Source organism: Monodelphis domestica, chromosome 5, assembly GCF_027887165.1.
Source record: "Monodelphis domestica isolate mMonDom1 chromosome 5, mMonDom1.pri, whole genome shotgun sequence".
Lineage (NCBI taxonomy): Eukaryota > Metazoa > Chordata > Mammalia > Didelphimorphia > Didelphidae > Monodelphis > Monodelphis domestica.
The window spans coordinates 281,438,586-281,462,218 of NC_077231.1; the positions used below are offsets into that span (position 1 = coordinate 281,438,586).

The 23,633-nt window shown below is 43.8% G+C and overlaps 1 protein-coding gene across 2 annotated transcripts in view; it reads left to right on the forward strand.

Moving 5' to 3' along the window:
* ULK4 (unc-51 like kinase 4) overlaps positions 1-23,633 on the forward strand; it is a 678,848-nt gene that overhangs the window by 649,469 nt on the left and 5,746 nt on the right. For both annotated transcript variants that reach the window (XM_007505056.3, XM_007505057.3), the window contains exon 36: positions 21,969-22,057. In XM_007505056.3, coding sequence (XP_007505118.1) covers positions 21,969-22,057 — 89 coding nt within the window. The remainder of the gene's footprint in view (positions 1-21,968; positions 22,058-23,633) is intronic.

The following is a 23,633-nucleotide window of genomic DNA, read 5'->3' on the forward strand; positions in this document are numbered from 1 at the left end:
GGAATTATTCATCTTAATTATTAACTATTTATCCTGAAAATAGCCAGTTTTGTATATATTTGTTTGCTTGTTGACACCTCCCACGGCCCCCATTAGATTGTGAGTTCCTTGAGGTCAGGGAGCATCTTTTCCCGCTTTTTGTATCTCCAGAGATTAGCACAGTTCCTGGCATAGTCTTTATTTATCCACTGAATGACCTTTGCATACCCTCCATTGGACAGGACCAACTGTGAAAAATAAGTCTTATTCCTTCAGTGTTGTTGTTACTATTGTTTAAAGAGAGAAAGGGAAATTGCCAGATCTGGGAGCACAAATATGGGGGTGGGGTGGAGCCCTGCAGGACCAGAGGCAAGATGTTGACATCTTGTTTTATGACCTTGGAAATGCATCCTTTTCCTTCCCTCATCTCCCTTTTTCAGTTGCAGCAGGAAGCAAATAGGGGCCTGATATCCAGAGACATGTGTCTTCCTTGCCCTTCCATAGTTATGCAGACCACATTTTCCCAGGCTTCTAATTCTGTAGATTATCCCGTGCTCAATCGAGGTGCTGCTCTTTCCCCCTTGTCAGTATGAAATATCAGGTACTTGACTTTGTCCTGAAGTGGAACAAGGCATCATCATTCCAGTCCTTATCTTATTCTCTGTCAACATCCTATTGCCCTTCTCCTCAGGACAAAGAACTTTTGAGTTTGGAATCCTGGTATCTTATTTATACATACACACGGATAAATATATACACATGTATATGTAATCTGCACAAATGTTTCATATCTGGTCCCTCTGATAATAATAGCCTGCATTTCAAACGCACATATATACATAAACATATATATTTATATACCCATATATGTCTGTACATGTAGAATATTCTATAAGGCCCTCCAAGCATAATAGCTTGCTTTTCCTACCCAGAGGCATGCATGAGCCCATATTTTCCCCTTTTCCTTGATTTACAAATAGTCTCTATGTTGAGAGTCCCAGCCTGTCTATTCTTGGTTTGGCTAACTTGTTTATGAGAACTGATAGAATCACGCTATGCCCATGACGAGAAAGGATTTGTCCTATCCCACTATCATGATCCATCATTACCTTATGTCATTTTAACCTTAGCTTTGAACCCTTCCATCTGTGTACTTGTAGCATAGAACCTCAATGGTGTATGCTTTCATCCCTGCCTCAAATTGTGATTGATAAAGAATAGGAAAGCACCAGATTCACATTGACAGGTACAGAGGTCTACCTCAGAGGCTAGCAGCCCAGGTCTGTAAGAGAACAGACATGTAGGCAGTAACTGAAATGCTGGAGAGAGAGAGAGGACCATCGAGTCATCAAACCAGGAGTCTCCCTCAGCCATGAAGACAACAAGGCATCTCAATGGCTTGCTTCCACAGAGTTTAGTTCTACTAAGAGGCTCAGAGAAATGCTGATGCAGCCTTGTGGGGAGTACTGTCTTGGTATTTCCAGACTTGTCTGAACTTTATAAGATAGTTCAGAAATCAGTGGTGATAAGGTATTAAGAATCCCTTCTGTGTCCTCCAGAGCATTATGTCTGCCCACACAGGAGTCAGAGCTGATGTTTGTTTGCAGCATAGTTCAGTCCCTCTCACATGAAAGTCAAGAATTAGGACTCTTTCTGCTTCCAGAATCCATATTTCATAAAGCAAATCCAGCAAGAACAATTGTAACAATAGTCAAGAAGAAGCCTAGCATGGTGGTGAGAGCACTGGCTTTGACGGCCTGCCCCTGACAGTATTGGTCATGTTCCTCATCATGGACAAATCATCAATTCTCCCAGTGCCCCTGGAAGACTCTTGAAGATGACAATACTTACAGCCAGCACTTATGTCATGCCTTAAGATATGTAAAGTGTATCAGCCAGTCAACAAACATTTATAAAGCACTTATAGTGTTCCAGGGCCTATGCTAAAAGCTGGAGATACAAAGAAATGCAAAATACTGCCTTGTAATTTTAAATTTTCCTTTATCTTTGCTCTAAAGAGCTGATGATTTCATTCACGTAAACAAATGATTCTTGCATCAGCTTGTGAATTAATGACTGCTCATAAATCTAATTCATTATGTCATTCAGTGCTCCCTACTGCCAGTACCTATCAGTGCTTTTCTTGAAGAAAATAGTCATAAAGTACAAACATGAGATTGTATGACATAAAAGACACAGTGTTGGACTTGGAGCCCAAGACTTAGGCTCATTTACTCAGTCACTTCTTAGACTTTTTTTTTTAATCCTTACCTTCTATCTTAGAATCAAAACTAAGTATCAGATCCAAAGCAGAAGAACAATTGGGGGTTACATGACTTGCCACCCAGCTAGTAAGTGTCTGAGACCAGATCTGAACCCCAGGCCTGTCTCCAGGCCTGGCTCTCAATCCAGAGCCACCTCACTGCCCTGCCCTTTCCTAGACTTTTGACTCTAAGTAATTTCATCTCTGTGGCCTCAGTTTTCTCAAATGTAATAAAATATTATCTTTCTCAGGGTTGAAAAATAAATAAAGTATCTCACAAACCTTAGAACACTATATAAATCTAAACTATACTTGGAGTTCAGAGTAATCTGTAAGCCTTCTATCTCTTCCATTTCTTGATCCCAAATCATACTTTCCAGCATAGTTGCCTATTTTTGAAGTTCACATTTATTTGGAGTTCTTCTAAAGGATCTAGGAGGAAAAAAATTGAATCAGTTGATATCTCCTAATATTGCGCTTAAATCCTATTAAGATTACTGTAGCCCTTCTTCCTAACCTCCCCTCTCTCATCACACATCAAACTCACTGATTGTTATAAAGGTGCCTTTGCTTAATGAGGCTTGTTGAGTTAAAAAAGTAGCCTTTTCAGAATCAGTGAGATCACCTGAATCCCCTTCTCAGTTAGCCTTGTGTCACATGGTCCAAGAAAATTGAGATTTGAAAACTCATTTTTGTAAAGTTATCAAAATTAACACATTCTAGAAATTTGCAGTTTTTCATCTGGTTCTGCCATTTTAGAAATCAAAGTCTAAAAATTTGTCTCGGATCAATTTAATACAGAAAATTCACATTTTGTTTATTTTGCATTTTTAAATCTAATTCTATCTTTCTGTCTTTCTAAATGGCTCTCTAAATGGTTTTTGCCTGATTATTATTTTTTTAATCTGAAAAGTTTTGTTTCTAAAATGTGAGTCAGGAATTATACTCATTTCTTTCTTGCTTGCTCCCAACTTGTTTAAATATTATAGATTTCATCCCAGAACAATGTGTTTCAAACTTTTTTGTCCTTTGAAACCAATTTCCTTTTCCTTCCTTCTCCCCCTCCCCCATCTTGCCTCTATATCAGTTGAGAAAGAAGAATGAGACATGATCATCTTAACTTTGTTTTGTTCGAGAAGCTGAGAAGTGGGAGGACTGGTGGAACAGGAAGAAAGGAGAGGAGGGAATGAGGTCATGATGTTAATGGAAGAGCTAGAGATCATATTGTGGGTAGTTGTTAAGGGCAATAGAAGCTTGTTTTACCTGCCTTCATAAAGGAGAGTTAGGCATGGAAGACATGCAGAGGCTTTCTTTCAATATTTTAGCTCTCCGAAATTGGATTGAACTGCTTCAGTCGGGAGTAGGGTCCCCATCTAAGGACGGATAATTTTCCCCATAAATATTCTCATCTTCAGGTCCTTCTACCAATCCTCTCAGGATGTGGTTTTGAATCCCTTTCACTATCCCGGCTACCCTCTTCTATGTGAGCTTGTCAATGCCCTTTCCCACAAAGATCAATAAATGTTTGTAAAATTGAATTAAAATATAATAACCAGAACCAAACAGAGAACATTAGATATGACTTAACTAGATTTAATATACACCAGGGCTACAACCTCTCTCCTTCCATGGTTCATCCTTCCACTCGTTCAACCTAAAATTGCATTATCATTTTAGCTATGTCCCTTATACTAACATATTAGGTTAAAGTCCACTCAAACCCCCATGTCTTTCTCACATAAATTCTTGGCTGGCCTTATCTTCCCTATCAGATATTTGTATCACTGATTTTTTTTTATCTAAATTAAAGAATTTACATTTATCAATAAATTCTATTTCCTCAATTTGGGCCATCAAGATTTCCTTTGGAATTGTTAACTCTCTCCCTTCCTGTCTTCTGGATATTTTTTAAATGGAAGGGAACTGCTAAGAGGACCATTTCAGGTCATCCATGGCCATCATTCAGAAAATGATCAAAATGTTGACCTAAGTACTCTGCTAGAGATTACGTAGGTAGTTAGGTAGCATAGAAGATAAGAGTTCTGGGTTTGGAGTCAAGAAGATCTGATTTCAAATTTGGCCTCAGACACTTACTTACTAGGTGATATTAGTCAAGTCACTTAACCTCTCTCTACCTCGGTTTTCTCGTCTGTAAGAATAGAGATAATAATAACACCTTTCCTCTCAGAGTTGTTGTCAGGATCAAATGAGATTATAATTTTAAAGCAGCTAGTACAATGCCTGGCATATTGTAAGCACTCTATACAAGTTAGCTATTACCATTATTATTATAGATCAGTAGCCCACTGATATTGATCTATTAATCAAAAAATTTTAAGCCCAGTAATTCAGTTAATTCTTAGTATGTTCAGTTATGCTATTATCCAGCCCCAAGGGCACAGTACTTTTCGTAATTTTTCTGTATCCCTAAAGGATGATTGCTGGCTCATGTAGCTATGGTTTCAAAATGGTTCTTCACAAAGACCAAGCAATTCTGATCCAGACGCCCATCCACAAAATGCTCAATACCTACAGCACTCTGGAAGGGGCACCTTAGACTTGCATTATATAGTAATATGTCATACACAACAATTAGAGTCTTCTTTAGCACATCCTCTTCTTTGGCTCCATGGACCTGCCACCATCATTGCTGTCTTCTTAAGCATTCTGAGTGGTGTCCTCCTACGGTACATGCTATAGGGGTCTACTACCTGCACCAAATATCTCAAGTGGTTTGTTGCTTCCTCTGGGAGACACTCACCTGGACCCTCTGGCCAATTAAGAATTCTTTTCCTGGACATAGTTATTATGGCAAGTTGGCTAGAAGAGGCAAGAGCAGACTTCCCAAACTAGCAGTTTTATTCAACATTCTGAACCCACTGGATATAATGATTACAAATGGCTGCAACGATGAACACCTTTGGGGTAATGGGAGTCTCTGTACTGCCCTGAAGACAGCTGAGAGCACTGGAAATTTTAAAATGAAGGAAGGACAAGCCAGGGTGCTCATTTTAGTGAGCCTGTGAGGTTAAAAGTAAGATCCATTAAGCCCTCTACGCCATTTCCAGGGATCGTACAGCAATGTACATTTAGTTTAGGAACAGAGGATCTTACAGGAGTGAGGAAGAAAAGGAGCAAGAAAGGAAGAAAGGGAAGAACAAGCCTCCGAACAAAAGCAAATGAGCACAAGGTCATTCACTCATTTATTCAACAAATGTGTCACATGTGTTAGGAGAGACATCAGAGAGTCCCTGCCCTCCTGGAGCTTGCATGGCAAAGGCTATGGCCCATATACAAATAACTAAGGAAAAATAATTTAATGCATTTCAATTCTATTTCACAAACATTTATTAAATGCCCAGCGTTTGTAGAACTCTATTGGGGCAGCTCAGTGCACCAGGCCTGGAGACAATATAACATCAGCTCAAATCCTGCCTTAGATACTTAGACACAAGTTGTGTGACCCTAGGCAAGTGGCTTAACTCTGGCACAGGGAGACTTTTGACAGGTGAAGGTATATAAAAGGGGAAAATGGGTTTCATAACTGACTGGAGTACAAAGACTGCAAAATAAATAGCTCATGCCACCTCAGCAAGACATTACAAAAAGAACACTGGCTTTGCAGTCAGACCATCCAGGCACTACAACAGATGAATTGTGGGACGCTGAGCAAGTCATTTCCCTCAAGTATCTTTTTCCTCATTTAAAAAATGAAGGTGTTGGGCTCGATTGAGGATCATTAAAATTTTTTGTTTTAGAGACCCTTTTTGTAGCCTGGGGAAGACTATAGCCCCCCGTCCCAAAATAATGAGGGTTTGTTGCCTAATGGGACAAAATACTGACTTTCTCTTAGAAGTTAGTGAAAATAAAGATGTATTTTTCCCATCCAAGGCCACGACCCCCCTGAGATATAGCTGTTGATCACTTGAGGTTCCATGGAGCCCAGGTGAAGACTCCCTGGGAAGAGGATCTCTAGAGCCCCTTGCCCTTCCAGATGGTAGGCGAAGTACAGAGAACAGCGTGGGAGAGATGAGCCAGCGTCTGTTGGACTTCTTCTGCATCTCCAATGACTCCGTCCAGCCCAGCAAACATCTGTGTCAACACACATAAAGACAAAGGCTGTCTGTCTGTCTGCGCTGTGTGTCTAGGCCTAGACAGAAGGCCATCCAGTCATGTTTTAGTCTGTGTCCTTGCCTGGCCCCAGCGAAAGGTTTGTGCCGCCAGGAGGTCCAGCCCCTGGGAAGAACTCGACAGCGGCAGGTGGCAGACGCAGGTGGGACCCAGTGGGCCCATCAGAACCATCTGCAGTCTAGTCTGGCTGCTAATACAGAAAGGAGATGGCGTGTCTCCGAAAGCTACTGGTTAGAACTTGCTTTGAACTAACAGTAAACATCCTCATCATGAAAAACAAAGCCCTACAGCCCGCCCAGCTGAAGACAAAGTAGACATTAGGAGAACAAAATAGAGGGCCTGGATGGGGAGGCTCAGTTCTGGAAATGGAAATTCTCTGAAGTCGATTTGTTGTCATGGTTACCTGCTTGTTTTTACATGCATTGAGGAGATCTGAAGGCCACGGAGTTGAAGTAATCCTGCCGTGTACGAGCTCCATGTCTGCACCGACACGCGCCCGAGAGCACCTGGAACCCCTCAGCCAGCCGTCGGCAGTTTCGTCTCTTTTTTTAGTCTAGCTGGGCTGCCCATACCTGTTGGGAAGAATTAATGGTGGGAGAAGCATAACATTGGCCCGGCTGCCTATCACCGCACGCGTACGAGGGCCTTAGACACACACCTCGGTGCCCAAGTAGACGAGCCCCGACGAAGCCTCCCCCCAGAGACAGACAGTGAACAAATGAGCCCACCAGGAAGACTCACGAGGTTCCCCAATCTAAGGATGGACGTCCAGAAGCCACCGCGTAGAATGATGATACATCATTTTTTTCCACACGGCAGAGCTGCAGACACGCAGCACCTCTGTCAAATGGGGTGACTGGGTGGGAGACTTTTTAACGGCCTTTTCTGCTTTAAAAGTGATTCTGTGCCACAGGGCAGCTCAGTTTTACAGAAAGTCCAGACCGAGGTGGTTCCTGCCGCTGTGTGCTTGTGGACAGGGACGCTGTCCTTGGGGAGCAGACAGGGCTTCGGGCTTAAAGCCATCCTCTTCCTGCCGTGCCCTGGGCCTCGAGGACTGTGTAAAGAGGAGCCTTTTCGTGCCTCGCCTTTCCAGGAGAGAATTCTCTGGGAGCGCTGCCCCCCTTTAAAGCAGTGACCTCACTTGCTACTAACCCATATACCCACTTTTGAACAACAGAGTTCAATCCAAGCTTCCTATGTGGGTGACTCAACAAACATCTGGGAGAGGCACTAGGGGTGAATGAGGCACCGCGTGCCGTGCGCTCCTCAGAGATCTGCGCTGGCGCAGCCAGTAGAGAGGGAGGAACAAGGAAGCTGGAAAACGTGTCTGTCTGACTTTCAACTGATTTGAAAAAGAAATTATCTTGCAATGAAACAATTCCATTTAATGCACTAAACATTTGATAAGCATCTACTATATTGAAGGCACTGTGCTAGGCACTACAATGAAGACAAAAACGAGATAATCTGCAGGGAGCTTCCACTTCATAGGAGCATGGGGATGGCAGAGGGGCATATCATGTGTGCCCAGATGAATGCATGCCTTCTATAGGGTCATTTGAAGAGGGAAAAAGAAATCACTTGTGGGGGATCAAGGAACGTTTCACAAAGGAGGCGGCATCCGGACTGGGTAAAAAGAGGTGTAGAGTGTACCTTCTGGCCCATTCCTTGGAACCAAGCGGCCACATCTGCCTTTTGGTCTTCTAGTGTCTCTCAACTGCCATTGGCTCAAGCCCCCCCATCCTAGCTGCTTCCTCTTCCCTTCATTGTTAGGCACCATCTACAAGGGCCTCGATTCTGTTGAACCCCCGAAAATCAATGAGCTTTTCCAAGGGAATATTGACTTCAAAGATATAAAGTCCAGTGCTTTCCCCTTCAGAGGCATGCTCTCCTCTACACCATCTCTTCAGAAAGGAGGACCAATTTAGCTCCGTTCCTACCTAGCATCCGTCCCACCACGTTCATGGCCGACATTTCTGCAGACCAGCATCAAAGGTCACTACATGCCACTTTGTGCTCCTCAGGACACAGATACTGTGCTGACTCTGGAACCCTGGCATGCTGAGGCTGCTGGTGGGGGCTCCCCTCCCCTCACTAGTGAACGCTGAGGCAAAGAGGAGGCTGCTGCAGCTTCCTGGCCCTGTGAAGGATCTTCCCCAGGCGGTCAGCCCACCAGAATCCATTAACAACATCCGCATCTCTCCAGTGTGCTTCCTAGTCTCGTGTCATGACTTTCCCAAAGGCAAGAAGCAAGTTTCCTGGGGAGGCCGTGCCATGAAGAGGCTCTGCCCAAGTGCCCGACAGTCCAGAGAGCCAGAAGACCCGAGGAGGAGACGACGTGTGTTAATGATGGCAGCAGGACTTGGAATGCCAAGTTCTAAGAACAGTGAAGATAAGTTGGTGGAAACCTAGAGTGCATGAAGGGAAATCCAGTGAAATAAGGCTGGAAAGATCAGCGAAGAACCTGAAATGACCTGTGGAGGAATTCGTGTTTGATTGTAAAGTGAAGGGGAAACACTGAGCCTTTTTGAGCAGTGGAGTGACACAAATGCGAACATTGGGAAGATGGTTTGGGCAGTTAAATGCATGGAAGAAGGATTGGAGAGGGGTAAGAGCAGGAGGAACACCATGCTTATGGCTTCATGAATGGTCTTATATGTGTTGGGGGTTCATCAGGCTGTGGGAGGAGAGAAGAGATCCGGTACAAATGTGGAGGCAGGACTGACAGGACTTGGCAGCTGCCCAAAGGATGGCTTAAAGTTTCCAACCCCGGGTGACTCGGAAGAAAATGGTGCCCTCAGAATAAGAAATAAGGACATTTGGAGGAGGGGACGGGGGACATGTGGTTGGAATATGTCGAGCTGGAGTTACTGTCAGGATTTCAGGGGGAGATAACCCACAACCCATCAATCAGTTGGCAACATGGGGCTAGAATTCTGGCAAGAGATCTGGGATCTCTAAATTGAAGCTTTACCTTATTGCAAAATGAAGCTGAACTTTCTCCACTTGGCTAAATAGAAACTAACTGATTACTAGTAACATTATTATTAATTATAAGGCAGCAACAGTAGGTTTAAATTCCTTACTGGTGGCTCATACTGTTCATTTCAAGATCGTTACCGTATGACAATACTGTAATGCCTTCTGGTTTTATAATGAGTCACAAAAAGTTCTCCAAATGTCACTTGGCTATAAATTAAATATTAACTCATTCAGGACTCTAAGAATAGTTTTCTCTGCTTCTATGTAGTTAGAGATGCTCGTATACCATCTTGGTCCCAGAGAACACACTTCCCTCCTCTTAGTAGAGAGAAGTTGGTGCATGATGGGTATCTGAGGTTGTCAGAAGCAATAATTTGTCCATCTAGTTTGTTTAATGATTTTTCTTTTTTCACAAGGGAGGGTTAAATGGAATGGGTGGTATAGCATATCAGTAAATGACTCTGGAATTAAAAAAAAAAAGACATTAAGAACCCTTTTAAAAAGAAAAACAACCCTTACCTTTCATCTTGGAATCAATATTCTGTTTTGGTTCCAAAGTAAAAGAATGATAAGTAAGGGCTAGGTAAAGTGGGATAAGTGACTTAGCCAGAATCACATAGCTAAGACATATCAGAGGCCACATTTGAACCCAGGATCTCCTGTCTCTAAGTCTGGCTCTCAATCCACTGAGTCTCCTCACCACCAACCCCAGAAACGATTTTTTTTTTTAATGAAGACATTCAGAAACCTACTCTGAAACTGATTATTAGCTCCAAAGAAATATAAATGTAGTGATTCTAACTTCATCCAAGTATTAGCATAAAGAGTTTGAACTTTGAGAACCAGAATATTATAGGTATTCAGTAAAAGAAAAATCCCATTATCTTGCAGATAGAGTAGGATGTTCTTCCCTAGAAGATGGATTTCCATCTCTTTTCAGATCCCTCAGTAGGGTGGGAGGAAACTAGACCCTCCAGGGGGTGAGAGAGTAATTCACTTCTCTGGTTCACTAATTTCAAAGCCACTTGAAAATGTTTAAATCCCCAAGCTGTGACTAATTGTGGAAAACAGTTTGGTTTCACAGCACAGAAGAACTTAGTACAAATTCAGAGCCTCATCTTTTCATAAAGGACTTAAACCAAATTTTGTGTTCTATCATCCTAAGAATCAAATCAAAAAGCATAAATTTTCTTAAAACCACATCTCGGAACTCATGAAATTCATTAGATCTGAAATAAAATCTTTTCTGTGACTTTTCCATCTTCTTGGGTTTCCTCCCCTCACCTTAGTGTGTTTGCTATTACCCCTCTTATTAGCTGAGTAAGTCTCTATTTTAAGAAGTAATAGTCTTTACAAATTAGTTATGCTGTCCTTTATAACTCATCTTAACTAAACAGAACCAATAAACAGACGACATCTAATATGCAGTTGTTAGCTTCCTGAAAAAAATCATTTTCAAATTCTTATTGAATTGCCATGAATATATAACTAAACTGAGATTTCCGTATATGTTTAGTTAAAGGAAGAGTTCCTGATGATGTCATTAAACATGTGCTTGTTGTCCCCAAAGTAAACCAACATTCGGTGAAAGTTTTTCCCAAATATTCTGAAGCCACTTCATAAAGATATTGGGTGGAGGGGGTTTGTACAATTGTCAGAAGAGAAGATTCGATCCGTGAGCATCTGCTTATCTGAATATTTATCAGAATAAACTGACGGTATATTTAGGAGTGTTCTTCCTGTGTCCTTATCAGTTATCTTACAGTGAGACAGGTTTGCCTCCAGAAGCCTAGATGCAGATTAAATTGTTTGTGTGTATGGCTTGGGTCAGCATTGGATAGATGACTCTCAGAAAGGAATGTGGTCTTTCTGGCTCTGTGTTTGGGCTATAATTCTTAAAATCACCCAGAAAATGTCATCACTTCCTTTTGGTTAAAGATATTGGCTATGCGAGCAAAACCTCATAGTTCTGATTATTTGTTCTATTCCCATAAAAGTCTTCCTACAAAGATTTCAAGATGTCAGACTCTCAAAGTCTCTGTTGATCAAGTTATAGGGTCTCTGTCTCTGTCTGTCTGTCTGTCTCTCTTTGTGTCTCCCTCTTCCTTTCTTTCCTCTCCCTTCCTCCCTTTCCCTCTCTCCTCTTGATGACTTCAAAGAACTGGCAAATGTTATTGCTGAGTCACTGTAAATGACCTTTGAAAGATCATAAAGAATGGGAAAAGCACTATAAGATTTAAGAGGAAGAAATGTTCTGATTTTTAGAAACTGAAGAAATTGGGGTCTGAAAATTATAGCAGTGAGCTTACCTAGGATTCCAGGTAAAATTCTAGAATTTGCCAAAGGGATGATTAGTCTAGAAAAGGAAACTGAGATCAGAAAGAGCCAGCAAGGCTTCATCAAGAATAGGTCATGCCAAACTAATATCATTTGTTCTTTTCTTTTCAGGGTTAAGAGATTGATAAATCAAAGAAATGCTGGAGATGTAGTTTATGTAGATTTCAGCAAAGCATTGAGCAAGACTTCCTGTACTATTCTCGTTAACAGAATGGAGAAGTGGCATACCTATCTTCCTAGCTAGATTTAGATTTGGTTTGTTCAACAACAAACTAGATGTCTCTAGTGGAGTGCCCCAGGGAATCTAGACAATCAGTGATATGGACAAAGGCATAGATGGCATACTTATCAAATTTTCAGATGACATAAAGCCAGTCTGTTGTATGACAGAGTCAGAATCTAAAAAATCTTGACAGGCTAGAATTTGGTGATGAATCTAAGAAGCTGAAACTTATTAGAAATGTGGGATATCACCTTCCCAAGAACAAGATAAGGAAGGAAGGAAGGAAGGAAGGAAGGAAGGAAGGAAGGAAGGAAGGAAGGAAGGAAGGAAGGAAGGAAGGAAGGAAGAAAGGAAGGAAGGAAGGAAGGGAGGGAGGGAGGGAGGGAGGGAGGAAGAAGGAAGGAAGGAAGGAAGGAAGGAAGGAAGGAAGGAAGGAAGGAAGGAAGGAAGGAAGGAAGGAAGGAAGGAAGGAAGGAAGGAAGGAAGGAAGGAAGGAAGGGAGGAAGGGAGGGAGGGAGGGAGGGCGGGACAGACTACTAGATGATTTTTCTGTCATCTGCCCTAGTTAAATTAAATCTGTTATACAGTGTTCACTTGTGAGTGCTATAATATAAGAAGGACTTTACAGAACAGGAGAGCATCCAAAGATGGGTAGCTAGGTTGAAGAAGGGCTTTGAAACTGATTGAAAGAGCTAGGGATGTTTAGCTAGAAGAAGGGAAGGCTTAGGAAGAGAATTAGAGAATATTTAGCCTAGAGAAGACATAACTTTTTTCAGGTATTTGAAGGTAATGTAGCAGAAAAATCATATTTGTCTGCCTGGCCTCAAAAGGCAGTTCTAGCATTATAAGTGGAAGTTTCAAGAGGCAGATTTCAGTTCTGGGTAAGGGAAAACAATAGGGTGATCCAGAAGTAGAATGGACTGCCCTGGCAAGTTTTTCAAGCAAAGACTGGAGTATGAATTGTCAGATGCATTATAAAAGAGGTTTCTGTTCAGTAAGAAGTTGTGCATTATGACCTTCTTACTTCTTCCATCTTTGATGGTTTCTGGCACTGTGAGCTGTGCAGGCATTGGAGGCATCTTGATAAAAGCAGGAGAAAGAACAGCCAGAGTTTGCAAGATGTTTTTCTACAGCAAACTAGACCAGTAGTCACAGTTGACTGAAAGATGGCTGTGAGATGCTTAAGACTTAACTAAGCATATATGGACAGTGGGAGAGGGAAGAATCAAAGTGGCCTGGACTTGCCACACTAGGTGACTTGGAAGACTGGAAGTAAATAAAGAAGTTTGGAGAAGAGTAGGTATAGGGGATGGAGACAATGACTTCCATTTTGGACATAATGAATCTGAAATGTCTAAACAACTAGTTTTATAGATGGCAATGCAGAACTAGAGTTCAAGAAAGAGTTTTAGAGCTAGATATAGACTTGGAAACCATCTGCATGGAGATAAAAGTTGATGAGATCGCCAGGAAAAGGTATAAAGATAGAGGTTTTTCCAGGACAGAGGCTTAGGGGACATCTACACTTATACCATGGAGTATATGAAGATGACTGAGAAAAAGCAGTGAGACATGAAGGAGAACCAAGTGAGCAGTGTCTTGAGAGTCAATAGAAGAAAAAATGTCCAAGGGAAGATGATAGTCAATGTTATCAAAAACTTCAGAGTGCAAATCCTATAGGAAATGGTTCCTGATTTTTGGAGTACACCTTCAAGATGACTGTGCTGCCAAACTTCAGACATAATTGAACTACTGCTGGCATTTATAAATGGCAGCCCTCTGAACTCATCAAGTTGGGTGTAATTTCAGAACAAATTTAACATTGGCTCTTTATATATATATATATATATATATATATATATATATTTTTTTTTTTTTTAAACCCCTACCTTCTGTCTTGGAGCCAATACTGTGTATTGGCTCCAAGGCAGAAGAGTGGTAAGGGCTAGGCAATGGGGGTCAAGTGACTTGCCCAGGGTCACACAGCTGGGAAGTGTCTGAGGCCAGATTTGAACCTAGGACCTCCCATCTCTAGGCCTGGCTCTCAATCCACTGAGCTACCCAGCTGCCCCCAACATCTGGCTTTTTAAAGTGCAAATCTATGCAGAAATCACACCTGCATTAGTTGAACTGAAAGTTGGTCACCTTCACACTCAAAGAGATGGGTTAGAATTCATACAGAGGTGCAAGCTAATTCAGATACGAGGCAGAGTACACAGTGTGGCTTAATTACCCTTGTGACCTTCCCATCAACTTGACTGACTGGTTGAGAAATGCTCAGCCTCTTATGTGAACCAGGGAGAACATAAACTAGACCAGATCACTGATAAAGTGAATAGAGCTGGTACATCTGAGCACTGGGTCATTTGCAGCTAGCACTGACCCCTTACATAATGAATTTCTGTCCTCCTTTTGGATGTCCTATGTAGAACTGATGAATTCAAGTGGTGTTCCATTTGTACATTCATTCAGCAAACATTTATTGCATGTCTGCTAACTTGTAGGGAACTTGCTGACAAATACAGCTAAGGAAATAAACAAGATTTAAACTTAAAATGAAAAAATCAGTACCAGAACCAAAGAAATATCCCTAAGCCATTTTTCCCAGACAGTACTGAAAATGAATTCACTTTATTGGGAACCAAAAAATGTTAGGCTTCAATGAGTCTTCTACATAATATTTATGTTGACTCTTTAGTGTATCTGTGATCTCCACTATGGTTATTTCTACTCCCAGCCTTTACCCAGTTGTAGTTGGCAACTGGCCTTCTCATCCTGCAGGGTTCTTATCCAAGTCTTTCCATAAATGTCCATAGAGGGTTTCCCTCTTTTCAGATTCTTAAGGATACTAGTACAACCCTTAGGCTGCCCACGTGCATAAGACCACTTCTTTGTCAGGTCATACATATCTGTTAACACTGCTTCTTGTACAACTCATCTCAGTAATACGTTGGGCTCTGCTTAAACCTGCTATGTGTCTGGTTTGGGTTTTTTTTTTTCCAATCAGCAAAAATCTCTCTTTTCTTCCCCTACTCTAACTTTCCCCAGTTGAGAACAAAAGAAAAACATCATTGCTATTTCAAGCATGTGTAGGCTAGCAAAACAAATTTCTGTACTGGCTGTATTCAAATATACACAGAGACACTCTGAGTCCTCACTCGCTTTCTGAAGAGATGGGTGGTGTGTTTCATCATACATCCTCTGGAATCATGGTTGGTCATTTTGCCAATCAGAGTTCCCAAGTCTTTCAAGGTTGTATGTCTTTCCCATATTGTCATTGTATAAATTGTTCTCTTGATTCGTTTGCTTAGTTCATACAAGTCTTCCCAATTTCTCTAAATTCAATGTGCTTCATTATTTCTTACAGCACAATTGTGTTCCATCACGTTATACCAAAATTTGTTCAGCCATTCCCCAACTGATGGGCAATCCCTTCAAATTCTCATTCTTTGCAACCTCAAAAAGAGCTCTAGATATTTCTATACATCCTTAGGTAGAATTTGTTTTACTTCAGATTAATTCCTCCTTTAATCTATCCTCACTCTAATTTCCCTTTTCACCTTCTCCTTTTTCCAGAGGGAAAATTTTATCTTCTGAGTGAAATGTATTTCAATACCCAGGTTCTGTGTATGTATTTTTTTCCTCCTTTGATCAGTTCAAATGAGAGTGAGATTCAAGTGTCAGCTCCCTTGCCCCCCTCCCATACCCCCTCCTCTGTATCTGTATAAATGTCTACTTTTATATCTTGGCTATATGATCATTTCCCCTTATCTTCCTTTCCTTTTCTCTCCCTAGTATATCCTTCTTCCCCTTTCTTTCCATTTTTCATTTATCAAGATATAACAGAACCCCCTCCCAGGCTTCCTTGTTTAATTAGTCCCTTTATGGCACCAGATGATGGTAGGGTTCAGCGGGAACACATGTATTATCTGCCTATATTTGCATGTAAGCATGCAAATCATTTAGTCTCTTATGATTGTTCATTTGTATTTGCCTTTTTATGTTTCTATGTAACTCCTCGGTTTGAACTTCAGATTTTTTTTTTACACAGCTCTGGTCTTTTCATCAGGAATGCTTTGAAGTCCTCTATTTTTATTATTTTTATTAAAGCTCCCTTTCCCCCTATTTATATAAAGTTTTCTGAATAAGTTATTCTTGGATATAAACCTGTATGTGTGAATTTTAAAAGTCTCCATCTTGGTCTAGCACCCAAAAATTGTGCACACCCACACTACACGGGCATGTGCTAGTCAATGACAAATCAGAAATAACTAACTGCCCACCTGGGCTGTCCTAAGCCAAGCTAGAGCCAACCATTGGATTTTGTGAGACACAGGAAGTGAGGTAGGGAACAGCCTCTAGAATTCGCTCACTTCCTGTGGGGAGAGGGGGGACGCCAGTTGGTGTTAGGAGGAGTTGGTGTTAGGAGCTTGGAGAGGGAGGACGCCCGCAGACAGCTTTCCTTCAGATCGGTCACGTGAGTTAAGGACTGATTCTTTCCACCTGGGCCTTTGGGCCTAAAACTCCCCCTGCCTTGGTCAGAGGTTGAGTAGCCTCTTTCCCTTTTCTCTTCTCTCCTTCTCTCCCTAACCTTTTCCCCACTCCCAGTGTGATTAAACCTCCATAAACCTCATTCTGACTTGAGTGTTTCATTTTAGGAATTTCATAAGTAAATTCCTTGGCGGCCATTGTTAAATATTATATAAATCTTGTAGCCACATTTGTAACCATTACTATATTATAACCTTCTCCCAGAAGCCTTAAATTTCCCCATTACATATGATAATGAAGACTAAATCCTGAGTGAGCTTGACCACCTCCTTAGTTCTTGAACTCTTTCCTTCTTATTGCTTACCATATATATATATATATATATATTTAACCTGGAAGTTTGGGCTATACTTTTGGATTTGGGTTATAATGTTTTTAGGAGTTTCAATTTGGAGTTTTCTTTGAAGAGATGATCAGAGGATTCTTTCTATTTCCACTTTGTCCACTGAACCTATGATATCTGGGCAGTTCTAAGATTTCTTGAAATAGGTTGTTTGATTTTTTTTTAATATAGCATTCAGATAGTTCAGTGATTGTTAATTTTTTATTGTGTTTTCTAAATCAATTGTTTTCACTGAGATACCTTACATTTTCTTCCAATGTTTTTAGTCTTTTGACTTTGCTTTAATATTTCTTGTTGTCTCATGGAGCCATTAGTTTCTATTTAATCCATTCTAATTTTCAGAGAGTTTCCTGGATTTTATACTTTTTGTGCCAACCTGTTCATTCCTTTTCCAATTCTTTCTACTATTTCTCTCATTTCTGGTTGAATATGTGCTCAAACTGTGTTTTTCTTTGAGGCTTTGATTGTAGATATTTTGGAATCATTCTCTTCTGAGTTTCTGTCTTCAGTATCCCTGTCATCATAAAAAGCTTTCTATTGTGGGATTCTTTTTTTGTTTGCTAATTCTTATAGCTTGCTTTTTTATTTGGAGCTTGATGTTAGGGCAGGGCTTTTGTATACTTCTAGAGAAAAGGTTTAGGTTGTTCCAGTTGCTGCTTTCTTTGGGTATGGAATAATGTATTATTCTAAGATCTCAGTGACAGCTTAGGTGGGAACCTGCAAGCTTCCAGTGTTCCCAAAGTGCTCTTATCCAGGCAAAAGCTTCATTGCTGTCCTCCTCCCTCACCCCTCCACCAGTCTGAGTTCCTCAAGTGTCTGACCTGACTTTAGATCTGAACAGCAGTAGATGATGCTGAACTTGGTTGCTGTCAGCCAGCTAGAAGCTCTACTGCTTCAAAGGGACAGAACTCTAGGCTTCCTTTTGGTCTGGGAGTCTGGTTGTTAAGATTAAAATTCTCTGAAGACTGTGTATTAATTTATAATTATTGTTAGTAAAGATGAGAAAAAAAAAACCATGATCACCTGACCACCCTAATTCCTTGCCACTTACATGCTGCACTGCTTCAGCTTGTCCCATAAGTGGCTGTTCCACAAGTCAGTGCATGCCAAGCATTAAATGCTCCAGAGAAGAGAGAGTGTCCAGCCCAAGAGAGCATTTCCTCTGTCCCCTCTTATAAAGCCTGTTTTCCCACTCCTCCTGGGACTCTGACTTCTTGTCATGCCACCTATGAGGAGGGTGTAGAGTTCTGCCAGCTCCCTTCCATATTCCAGGATGCCATCAGATAACCACACAGTTCTTAGTCAAACGGTGGTGCTGATGCCAATCCAAAATTGGTTTTCAGGCAGAATAAGGAGGCATAATTTATACACATTATCCTGATTATTCATTTATAGGTTTCCAGTTGAATTAGAAGTTGGAACTGAGACTCTGCTTTGCTCCTGTGGATCTGAGCAACACTATTTGCTCTTGGACTTGTTTCTCCTTCCTTACAATGTCTAGTCAATAGAGTCTCCCTACCCTGGAATACCACTCTTGGGCACTGATCTGGATCTAGGACTCAGAACTAGGTAGTAGGAAATAGAGCTTCCTGATCCCTCATTATCTGACCTCTCTATGCCAAACTGAGCGGTATTTTTTCTTGGATTTTCCCATCAAGATTTGAACTGGCACATTCTAGATCTGGGTAGATGAGGTTTTGGGGGGTCGAAGAAAGCTTACTGTGCTGCTTCCTATTTCTCTGCTATCGTGGGTCCACTTAGCCCACACGTCTTTCCAGGGAATGCCCATTAGGTCACCTTCACTTCTGTTCTCTCTATTCTTCTGAAATTGTTGTCTTATTACTCATAGCCATGTATAGCTTCCCGAAGGGGGGCGGTAATGTGAAAATTAAATTCAGGCCTACAAACGTTTGTTTATCATGTTCCATATGTGAGGTGTGGAGGATAGCCCCTAGCCTCAAGAAATCTGTACTATGCTGGGGGTGAGTGTGAGGACGAGGGGGTTTGGGGGCGAGGAAAGGTTTGGGATCATTAAAATGCTCCCCAGCTTCCCAACTGGGATATAGCTTTACCTCTCTCCCACTCATTTTGGCTTTACCTGGATGCTCTCCTGTGGTGTCTTTTCATGCGACAAGTACTCCAGCGTTCTGCCCATCCAGCTGAAGGGACAGTGTAAATCTTGAAATTTCTCAGACTTGTGAATGTTAAAAATTTCCACATTGGGGAATTCTCCCATTTTTGACAATGAGAACTCTACTTGGATCAGAAATGGGAGGACCTCTACTCCACCCATACTTAAGGACTGCTTTAGGGGAAAAAACTCCTTGCTAAACAATGAGGGTACTTGGGCCCATACTTATAATGAGGCAAAAAGTTCTTTAAGCCATGCCTATTTTTAGAAGTAATACAAAGGGATGCTAAGTACCTATAAAGGTCAGGCAACTTGCAAACTTGCCAGGAGCAAAGAGGTGAAAACTTATTCAGAAGTTTTTTCTGGTTCAAACTTACTAAAAGGATTAGTCTACTCAGCTGTGAATTCAGAATGGGCTGTCCCTTGGAAAACGTCTACTGTGATTGGTAGATGGAAGAACTTAGGGGAGGTGACATAGGAGAAAAACCCCCTATATAAGAAAAAGCAGAATCTCTTGAAGGACAATCCTTTTGGAGGATCACTTGAAGAGAGGCTCTGGAGAAGGAAAGCTCGTGGAGGACAATCTCTAAGGAGGTCTGGCTGGAGCTCCTCTGAGGGGACTCTGTCCCTCTGGAGGCTCTTGAGAGAGGCCCTTTGAAACAGTCTCTGGCTGGAAGGCTCTTTGAGGAGGACTCTGGCTGGAACTCTCTCTGAGGAGACTCTGTCACTAGAATCCTTGCTTAGACAGACCTTGTGGTGAGTGATAAAAGACTGACTGACTGATCTCTCTCTCTTAAGACTCAGGTCTAGGCCATGTTGGCTTAAGGCCCTTCATACTTATTTCCTTTTTCTCTCTTTCTCTCTTTTCTTTAATTCCTCATTGTATTATTAATTAAATTCTCTATAAAACCCAGTTGACTTGGCTATATTCATAATTGGGAATATTTCCCTAGCGACCACCTCATATTTGATTTAAAACCAAGACACTATAGTGAAACATATTTTCTGTGGTCACAATTTACTCACCCACTCTTATATCTACTATAATTTTTAGCTTCCACTATTTTACTCACTACAGTTTACAACCTCAACCATTTTAACTCTTTTAATCTACCATAGTTTATGGCAGACAACTATTTTAAATATAAGTTTATGGCATCCACTCTTTTAATTATAACAACAGTTTCCTTTCACTGGCTTCTCCCCAAGTGAGCTGCCAGAGGCTCTCGGAGGAGACCTTGTTCCGTTCCAGGGTTCAGTGCAGTCAGTACAGTGTCATCCCCCAGCAGGAGCTTCCAGACCACCAGAACTCTCCATCTTTGGCAAACAGCTCTTCTCTGTGGCAATCCCCTCTGTGCCAATGGTGAGCCCCTACTGGAAGCCTCGCCTTACTCCGAGGATCAGTAAATAAAAGATGTTTGTCATGGAAATGGTGTGCCACTGAGACCACAGGAGCAGGCATTGGGCTGGGGGCAAGAGCAGGGTGAAGGGCTACTTCTCATAGACCGAGTCAAATACTTTGTTAGTCAACAAACAGTAAACACGGGGAGCCCTTTTGTTCTTTACATCTCATCCAATGATGTGACTTGCTGCAGGTTTTCTCTTTTCAGCCCAGCACCCTGGAGGCCCTTCTCAAGAAACAGACCATCTTCCTCAAGATTCAATGAGATAAAAAGGAGAGACATAGGCTGGTCCCGGTTGCCTTTGGGGGGGAGGGGGAGGAGTGCCAGCTTGTGATTATTTCCATTCTTTCCAAACCTTTATCACTTGATGTGGCTTAAAAATTGGTCTCTGAATGCCTTAAATATTGTATAACCATCATGGAAACTCATTTCAGAAACATTTTGTCGTTAGAACATATTCTATTGTATATCTTTTTATATTTATTTCATTTGATTCTCACTGCAACCTTGTGAAAGTATTACCATATTTATTTTACAGATAAAGAAACTGAGGCTGAGCGAGGCTGTAACTAACTGGCCCAGGGTTGGGAATCTCAGCCCGATCCTCTGATTCTGAAGCGATGCTCTTTCTCTGTCTTGCTTTCGTTTTCATTAGATCAAAGTGGAAGCATTTTGTACACTTACAACCCCCTAACAAAGAGGTCATCAGTATAGTTTTCGTCCTCGTGATCACATCTTTGGTGGCGGATAGGCCAGAGGTCTGCTGGGTCTGCTCGGTTCCGCCAGTTCTCTGGGGAGGATGAACACGCCCATTTTTTTTTATCGATGGGAAGTAGAGACTAGGATACTCCCGGGAAGACCCTCTCGCTTCTCCCTTTGTCGGGCCTCGAGGGAGGGAGGCAGAGCTGGGAAGCGGCCTGCGATCCTGGAGTTCGCCCAGCTCAAAGTGCAGGCCGCAGAACCAGGGACCAGGCCCGCTGCCTCCGGCTTCCTTTGACTTTCCTGGGCTTCCCGTGGCTGGCGGACATGTGTCCGGCTGTGCCTCGTCCAGGGTCCGAGGCCCCCAACGGCCTTTCCTCACTTGCCCCATCCAGTCCGGGGCTCCGTGCCTTCTCTCTCCCGTGGAAGGAGCTCGGACCTAAAGGGATCCCAGGCCTTCAAGGCCCGGGCCGAGGCGGAGCCCGAGCCGCAGGCTCCTCCCGAGCTCGGCCTGCCTCCCTCGCCCCGTTCTCTCCTCTGCCCTCTCTGCCTTGTCAGGCCTCCTGGGAGAGCAGCAGAACGGCGCCCGGGAGCCTGTCCAGCTCACACGGGTCAATAAGAATCCACAGGTGGTGTCAGACGCCGGGCCAGCTTTGGGGGACACGCAGAGACCGCTCTTGGCGCCTAGGGGCCCGAGGGCCGGCTTCCCTCGGCCCTGGAGGCGGGGCTTCCTTACGCGGACTTCCGGCGCTCCCTGGCCTGAGAGGGGTTTGCAGGGCACCCCCAGGCCCTGGAGCAGGCCGGCAGCCTCGAGGCTATTCACAGACCTCGGAATTCTTTTCCAGGCATAAGCGTCTCGGAGCGTGCCTGCTGCCAGGACTTGCCCCCCCAAACCCCCTTCTGAAAACGCTTTCTTTCCCTTCCAGATCACTTCAAACGAGAAACACTTGGAGAGCCTGAAGAAGGACGGAGCTATTCTGATCCACATGCTGGAGGCCATCGCCCCGCCCAACAGGTGAGGCCCCTCGGGCTCTCCGGACTTTCCAGGAGCCTCCCCCCCCCCCCCTCTCAGGTTGCACTTTAATCTTGGGGGGGGGGAAGAGGGGGCCTGGGGGGGGAGCTGACTGGAATCTGGAGTGCCGCACGCCCCGCCCTCTCCCAGGGGCTCAGCTTGCTTTTGTGGCCACAAGTGGGGTGCATGTGAGGGCACGACGGCCTGCTGGGACCCCTTCTAGGCCTCCACAAGCTGCCCGAGCCCCCTGAGCAAGTTGAGCATGTTGGGAAGGGGGGGGCGCATTTCTACGTTCCTGCTACCTTGGCGGAGCATCTTCACTGGCCTCCCGCCCCATCACAGCCCGCTCGGGTCACAACATCTCAGATCATGGGATCTTGGGGAGGGGGAGCACCAGGGAAGACAGAGCTGCTGGGGGGCCCCTTCCTAACCTACCCAGCCTGAAACGTCTGCAGTGATGAAGCCGACTCTGAAGGAGCATTTCCGCCTGGAAGCCTCCGGGACCCCCAGGACGTTCCAGGGGCAGCTGGGGGGCTCAGTGGATGGAGAGTCAGGCGGGCCCAGGTTCATATCTGGCCTCAGACACTTCCCAGCTGTGTGACCCTGGGCAAGTCACGGGACCCCCATGGCCTAGCCCTTCACTCTTCTGCCTCAGAACCAATATACGGTACTGATTCTAAGATGGAAAGTAAGGATTTTTTTTAAAAAGGAAGTTCCCGCTTCCCCCATCTGCCCTGGCCCCTTGGCACACACCCCGCATCCCCCGAGTCGTATCCGTATCCGGAGTGCCCGATCTAAGCTGTCTCCCTTTCCCAATGGCCGTCCCCACGTAAGGCGTCCTTTAGCACTTCAGTGCCCCGGCGGAGGAGGCGCGGGAGGAGAGAGCACATAAAGGGGGGGGGGGGACGTCTGGAGGGTTTGCTGCTGTTTTTTCTGAGGCTCTCGGAGGCCCGGGCAGGAGCCTGGAAAGGTCAGGGGAGCCGCCCGGCTCATTCATCTACCATTTCTCGGCCTTGGCCCAAGGCGGCCCCATGCGGAGCCTCCCGCCCTTTGGTGGCGGCTCTCGGAGAGCCCCAGGCCTGTACCCGCTCCTCCAGAGGCCCTCCTGGGCCCTTTGCTCGGGGGAATGTTTGGTACTCATGGGGTCTGCGGGACGTCTAGGAAGACTAAGCTCTAGGAGGCCCGGACTGCGGTCTGCATGCGGGGCCTCATCTCCGCTCTGCTTGTGGACCAGGGAAAAGCGAGCGCCCGCGGCTCTTCCGGGTGACCCGCCACACCTCTCAGTGGCTCCCCATGTTCTTGCTAGTTTACCTGCTGAGGACGCTTGTTGAAAACCCTGAAGCAGCTTCTTTCTGAAGGGAAAAGGCAGGCGGGTGAAGGACATCGTGTTACCGACCTTGGCAGGGCGCCGTTTCCTGCCGGGTCACACAAACCTCTTCCAGACAAGGGTGCGGCAGGGCCCGGGACGCTCCTAGGCTCCGCCCCTGCGCTCCTAGGCTCCGCCCCTGCTCGCAGCTGCCCCTTGGAGGATCTCAAAGCGCCGTATATGCTCCTGTTCGGTGTGGGCCCTGAGGAAGAG